The sequence below is a fragment of the Crocodylus porosus genome, unplaced genomic scaffold (assembly GCF_001723895.1).
Source record: "Crocodylus porosus isolate Cpor-Errol unplaced genomic scaffold, CroPor_comp1, whole genome shotgun sequence".
Lineage (NCBI taxonomy): Eukaryota > Metazoa > Chordata > Crocodylia > Crocodylidae > Crocodylus > Crocodylus porosus.
The window spans coordinates 8,363,151-8,370,122 of record NW_017728951.1 but is presented as its reverse complement, the minus strand read 5'-3'; the positions used below and the strand labels follow the sequence as shown (position 1 = coordinate 8,370,122).

At 43.9% G+C, this 6,972-nt stretch overlaps 1 protein-coding gene across 3 annotated transcripts in view; it reads right to left on the bottom strand.

The window, feature by feature from the left end:
• CTBP2 (C-terminal binding protein 2) overlaps positions 1–6,972 on the bottom strand; it is a 261,968-nt gene that overhangs the window by 101,279 nt on the left and 153,717 nt on the right. For 2 of the 3 annotated variants that reach the window (XM_019555618.1, XM_019555614.1), the window contains exon 3: positions 1,588–1,635. The exons of the other annotated variant lie outside the window; for it this stretch is intronic. In XM_019555618.1, coding sequence (XP_019411163.1) covers positions 1,588–1,635 — 48 coding nt within the window. The remainder of the gene's footprint in view (positions 1–1,587; positions 1,636–6,972) is intronic. 3 annotated transcript variants of the gene reach the window in all.

The following is a 6,972-nucleotide window of genomic DNA, read 5'->3' as shown; positions in this document are numbered from 1 at the left end:
TTTTTGAAGATGGGAACCACATTGGCCCTCTTCCAGTCCTCTGGCACCACACCAGAGCACCACGAGTGCTCGTACAGCTGTGCCAGGGGTCCCGCAATGACCTCAGCTAATTCCCTCAGCACTCGGGGGTGGAGATCATCAGGACCAGCTGATTTAAATACATCCAGTCCCTCCAGAAGTTCCCTGACTAGATCCTCCCTGACCCTTGGCCTGGGTGCACCTCCCCTGGGGTCTAGGGCGGGCCCAGAGGGGGGGTGTCTGTTCCTGTCCCTGCTCAGGAAAATGGAGGCAAAGAAGTCGTTGACTAGGTTAGCTTTGTTGTTTGGTGTGACGACCAAATTTCCTAGCAGGGGCCCCACATTACCTGGAACCTTCTTTTTTTTTCTCTTCGAACTTCAACTAGGCAAAATTTTGCATTAAAAAATTAAAATACCCCTTAAAACAGGGTTAGCAAAAGAGTATTTTGGAATTCTTGGACCAATAAAGGGGTACAAAAAGATTTATTCCTAAACCAGAAAAGAATGTCATTCTAGGGGGTACAAACAAAAATCAAATATCAGTACCAAATAATCTAAAACCCTGTATGCAGAGGTCACTGGGGGTGTCCCACAAATATTCACAAGGATCTAATCTAGGAATAGTCTTAAAAATAATCCTTTGAAAATCACATCAAGCACCTTTTCTCCAAAATTGAGTACTAGACCTGGAGGTCTAGTAAAAACTGACCAATATTTGAAAACAATTTGGGATCAGGATTTAAATATCACCCATAATGAAAAGGTTTGGAAGTACCATATTGTTCTGATTAGAGCCCTACATAAGCTGGTCCCATATTTTCAAGTTTGATTTTAGGAAAAACAGGTTTTGCTCTGAATATAAGTGGAAAACTGCAGATAAAGTCTTTGAGCTGCTACTGCCCTTATAAAATCCCACCAATGAAAGGACTGAACATAAAGAAAAACTGAAAAAAATGCTGACTTGGTATTTTTAACTGCATGTACACGTACGAACACTGAAAGTGCAGAAGCCACTATCATTAGCCAGCCCCACATATAAGAGCAATTTTATGGTACTTTTAGAGGGAAAATGTTAGGTTTATAACCCAGCCAATACAGTACATCTGTCCCAGTAAGTACTGAGGAGCTCTAACACATAATAGATGGTATTTAGTATTCTGAACTCTGTCATGCCTTCCTGTACTTCTGTTTAAAAACCAATATTAATGACAATGTGTTACTGAACTCCTGGAAAGAGTAAAAAACTTAGATACAGGGCCTTTTTTATAGTGATGTATAAAGCTGCATGTTTGGAACTCTGAAAAGGGAAAAGAATATTGGAGAAATATTCTCTCAAAGATAAACCAATTATTCATATTTTTCTCATTGGTGGATTTGAAGGTTAAAAGGATTGATCAGATCATCTATGATGATCTTAAGATAGATATGAATATTACCATACTGTTACACATCTTGGAATACATAAAGAGGATTCTTGGATTTCCAAAAGAAGAAATAACCAGATTTTTAAAATAAATAAAAGACCATAGCACTCAGGGTTGTGGAGATGGGAGGGGAGACAGTGCAATACCTGATATATGGGTAGGATCAGACCCTCTGGTGAGTAGCAGGAGGAAGTCTAAGGGCAAGAGAGAGAAGGGAGAAGTTATAGTTTCCCTCAACCTGTGCCTACAAACATTGTACTTCTTGAGTAACTGTACATTTCACAAGAATGAATCCCTTTCAGCAAAAGAGACTGTTTATATAACATGTTATGGAAATAACTACAGCTGTGGCTAAAGTTACATTTGCTGAGGATGATTAGAGGGTCCCTCCTTAAAGGGTCCACTTCTGGCTGAGTCTTGTTATTTGTCTACTCCACTTGCACTTCAGTCTGGGGCAAGGGAGAACTCTACTCGAGTTAAAAGTAATGCCAAAGGACATTTTGGTTTCATGCATGTGAGCTTGGAAGATGTTCTAGGTTTGACTTTACTTCCCTACTTTAACAGCTCTTAAGTTCAATTCAGTTAAGTCATGGTGTTCAAATCCTATCCCACATCTTGCCTGCAGTGTTTCCACAGGTCCAGAAATTTTACGGTGGGAGAGCAATGGTAATAACACTGGCACCACTCTTCTGCTGCCCAATTTCCAAGCCCCACGCTGCTGGATCAACCCAAGCCACCAGCCCCATACAGAGGTACTAGGACCCATTCCTGCACAGTTACACCAAGCTGTGGCCCAATGTAGCCATGGACCAGATCCAGCCCATGGACACACCAGACACAGCTCATTTGGACCATGGGCTGAAAAAGGTATGGCACCACTGAATTAAAGTGGTTGTAATCACTATGTAATCGTACCACCACTTTCCTCTTGATAAAGTGAACACAATTCTATAACCACAACCTATTTTATGATCTATTTATATATAGATTCCTAAAAAGATCAACACATCTCAGATCAATGCAATGGGAAAAATGGTTTTGGTGGAACACTCAACATCCTTGCAATAAAATTATGGTGGGAAAAAAAGATCAGTAATAGTTCTGGATTACTGGCTGAAGTTGACAGGTTTTCCTTTTAAACTAAGAGCAAGATATATTGAGACTTTAAATAAAATTAAGCTAAATTAATGCTGTTAGCTAAATGGTCTACATGCAAATTGTCAGTAAGGAAATATGACACCGATTGAAGCTTAAGGCAACACAAGTTCATATACAATTCTAAGAAGTTCATTCTTGAATAGAACTCTTTAATTAAAGAAAAAATTATACAAGTCAAAATATCACTGTTCTGACATTAAGGTGCATTGCATGTATTCATGGGTACTGAACTATATACATACTTTTAAGACATGGGTGTCCAACACACAATCCAGGGGCCGTATCAAGCCAGTGGAGCTCTGTTATTCAGCCTCAGGACTGCCCCACTGACCCATATACTGTGCTGGCCAGCCCCAAACCACCTGTGACACTCACTGGGACTGGGTCCTGGGCTGTACTATCCACAGTGCTCACTCAGACAAGTTCTCAGACCAGCCTGGGTGAGTGCCGTATGTGCTGAATCAGGCACGCAGGTGGAGGTCATGAACCTGACCCAGCCTCTGGCCCAGCCCCATGTCACTCATCTGGCCCATGGGGCCAGATGAATTTGACACTCATGCTTTAAAAGAAAGTTTCGTAATGCATTTCTCTGAAACTTTATTTTAGGGTAGCCTGATTCCAACTCCTTTCAAAATATCTAGTATTAGATGTATTTTGAAGAAATGGACCCAAGCCTAAAATACTGAATACAAATCCAAACTTCTTCTAAAATTCAATTCCTACCCACAGCCCCCTGCCTCCCCAGCCCTGCTGGATGGGGCCCCCAACTGCCAGGGCTACAGGGCCAGGGACCTGGTCCACAGCCCCCTGCCCCGGCAGGAGGCAGTGGCTGCTGCAGCAGAGCAAAGCCTGGCTCTCCCCTCCCCGCTTCCCGCTCCGGGCTTGGATGGGTGGAGGCAGCTTCCCGCTGCTGCGTACACTCCGGCAGGGGGGGAACAGACCTGTGCCTCCCAGGTCTGTGCATGGGGCAGGGATGAGCTGCAAAATCTGCAAGTTTCCCCATTAAAATGAGAAATCTGCGTTTTCCCGGGGTAAAAGGGAAAATCTGTGTTTTTCTCCGCCTTCCCATGGGAAACGGAAAACCCAAATAAGTGGTGATGAATAAGGATATATATTATTCAGATTTGCTATGGAGAACAAATAATCTTCAAATTGAGCCTCTGTAACAACTTGAACAATGTAACATGGTTACTGTTTACCTGACATGAATTAAAATATGCTTACATTATACTGTGAGAAGGAAGAACGCTTGTGGGTGGTATCTTTTATTGGACCAACTGTATGGCTGGGATATACACAGGCAAGCTTTCCCATACTGCACAGTACCCTTCCTTAGGTCACTGGGAAAGAAGCAGACGTAACAAAGCTAAGCAGCAGAAGGAACAAAAGCTTGTACAAAAGATTGTTTGGGAAGGTTGCTGTCACCTGTGAAGTGCAGAGTTGAGTATCAGGTAGATCAGGGGTTGGTAACCACTTGCTATTGAGAGCTGCTGATTGCGATGCGGGCCGCCTGCCCCTCAGCAATCAGCAGACATTGCAAGATAGAACAGATAGAAAAAGGCAGGCACTAGGACCCCGGGGGTGGATCCCCTCCTGCCACAGACAGACTAAATCTAACCTGACAGGCAGCAGGACCCAGGGGGATGACTTCTCTGCCACTGTGGTTAGAGCATGCTGCTGATTCCTTCAACTGCCGAGGGCCAAATCTATTCACGGGCCAGATCCACCCTGCGGGCCATAGGTTGCCATCCCCTGACAGAGATTATAATGGACAGTGAAGTCATTGTCTATGTTAAATTTCTGGTACTTAGGCCCCTGGCAATGGTGCAATTAAAGGAGCAACGGGATGTTATGTGTGATCCCCATAAGTGCACCTCCTGCCATGCCACAAGTGCATTAGATCCCATCATCCCATATTGCTGGGTAAGGGGGAGCTCAGAAGTCTTATCCTGAGCTCCCCCTGCACCGGCAAATAGAAAGCTCCCAGGGAAGTGCATGGTGTGCCCTTGAGGCTGGGTGCCATCAGTTGATTTGGGCTCCCACCCACAGGGCACACCATGTGTTCCTGCAGCTGAGAACCCCATTCACTCATCTGGACTACCAGCTGCATGGGTGCACCATCAGCTGATCCACCATTAATTAAATGAATATGTGGCCAGGTAATTACTTAAGGCATGATTAGCTGGTTAAGTGTAATGTGGGCCAGAGGCATTACTGTCCAACAGGCTAATGAATCTCTGTTCCCATGCTTATCTTATAAAAGTGTTGGGCAGATTTCCTTTGAGCACAAGTACTGTGACTTCAAACATGGAATGATTTCCCTATGGAAAATGTTCTCCTAACTCCTTCTAGTGTCTCTGTCCTTGATCTTTTTTTGGTACTCATTCATTCTGATGCATAGTTTTTCTCTGATTTCATCCACATACTTGCCATGAGCATTTGGTGCACTGGTGCCACATTCTAGGATAGACAGGTGTATGATCCATGGGGTCTGATGGCTTTGTTGTGGGGTGTGTTCACTGTTATGGCAGTAAGGTGTGCTTATTGTTGCATTTATTGCTAAGGCAGGGGTGGGGAGGGGAAAGGGGGGAATTTTTCTCAAGGTCAAGTCCTTTTGAAGAATGGGTTACAGTTTGAGTATCCTTTTCAAAGGTCAAGTGTGGGATGGTAGGTGACAAACAATGGTGTGCAGTCAGCAGGTTTTCTTTTCTTGTATTGTACTACGTGGCTGCAGGGTATCTCAGATGCCCCTTCAAGGATATGACCTATTTCTCTGCTGGACTGTCTTTGCTGGGTAAAGCCAGCTTTCAGTTTGGTAAGATGGGGGTCACAAGTATTCTCCTCACAGCAGATGTGGTGAAATTTGAGGACATGACTCTAGATCACCATATAACTGGTGTTTTGGGGGATGATTGCTGTTTTGTGGACATGTGTGATGGTCTATGGATTTCCTGCTCATACCAGTCCGTAGGGTGTCTTCCCAGATACAAATGATTTTTAGAACGTGTAGGAGTATTCCAGAGAAGATTTGAGTGAAGGTAGGTTGTTGTTAAACCTGCAATGTAAGTGAGTTCAGGTGTTTCATCCAGATGATGAAAATAATGCAAGTTTATTAATGACTGTTTTACTGGACTCCTGGAAAGAGTAACAAACTTATTTGCACGTTTTGTGATGCAATTTTCTAAAAACTCCTTTTGCAGGTTGCTCAAGAAGCCGCCAACATACTGGGGAGCTATCCTTATGCCCATGGTTTGGAGGACTGTCAGTTTTTGTGGGTGAGGATGAAATGGAAGATTTGAGAGCTATATTTTCATTGCAAATCAGAATGTAGTCCATTTTCCTGTACGTATTTCAGGCAGACAGCTGTGCCTTCCGGGTGTGGGACACTAGTGTACTGGCTAGTGACATCCATGGTTGTACATATGAACTTTTCAGGGAGGTGGCTGATGTTCTGCATGATGATCTCAGTAGATTGATGTTCAAGTGGTCCAATTAAAGATATCACCCACAACAATTCCTGACTCTCGCTTATTTGCTGGACCATCATGGCAGTAACATCACCTTAACATTACCATACATTTTATTCATAGTTATTCAGCCAAATGGAAGTTTTTTTTTTACTTTGGCAACAGAAAATAAGAATGTGATGTTCACTTTTGTAAAAGTCAAAGTTCATGGAAGGTATCCACCCTCCAAGGTGTGTATCATGCTCCTCACAAGAGATAGACATAACTCAGGCATAGTAAACACAAAAGAGATTATTCATTCTGGAAGCTGGTCATACAGAGATTCCATCAATCTCCCAAATGCTCTAATTTAGCATTTGAGAATTGCAATCAGTGCCGTAGAATGTCACTAAAGAGAGTCTTTTAGGTTGAATTCTACCTTTTCCCAAAATATAAGTAACTTTTACATGCAATGTATAATTTATAGTTTCATAGTTGGTAGGGTCAGAAGGGCTCTGAGCAGATCATTGAGTCCAACCCTCTGCCATGACAGGAAAGAGTACTGGGGTTAAATGACCCCGGTGAGGTGTTCATCCAGCCTGCCCTTAAAGACCCCCAGGGTAGGAGCCAGCACCACTTCTCTTGGAAGCTGGTTCCAGATCCTAGCTGCCCTGACTGTGAAGTAGTGCGTCCTGATGTCTAGTCTGAATCTACCCTCTGCCAGCTTGTGACCGCTATTACTAGTCACTCCTGGTAGCGCTTAGGGGAGCAGGGACTTCCCCAATGCCTGCTGGTCCCCCGACTAGTTTGTAAATGGCCACTAGATCCCCCCTCAGCCTTCTCTTGTGGAGGCTGAACAGGTTCAGGTCCCTGAGCCTCTCCTCATAGGGCCTGCCCTGCTGACTCCTGATCATGTGAGTGGCCTCC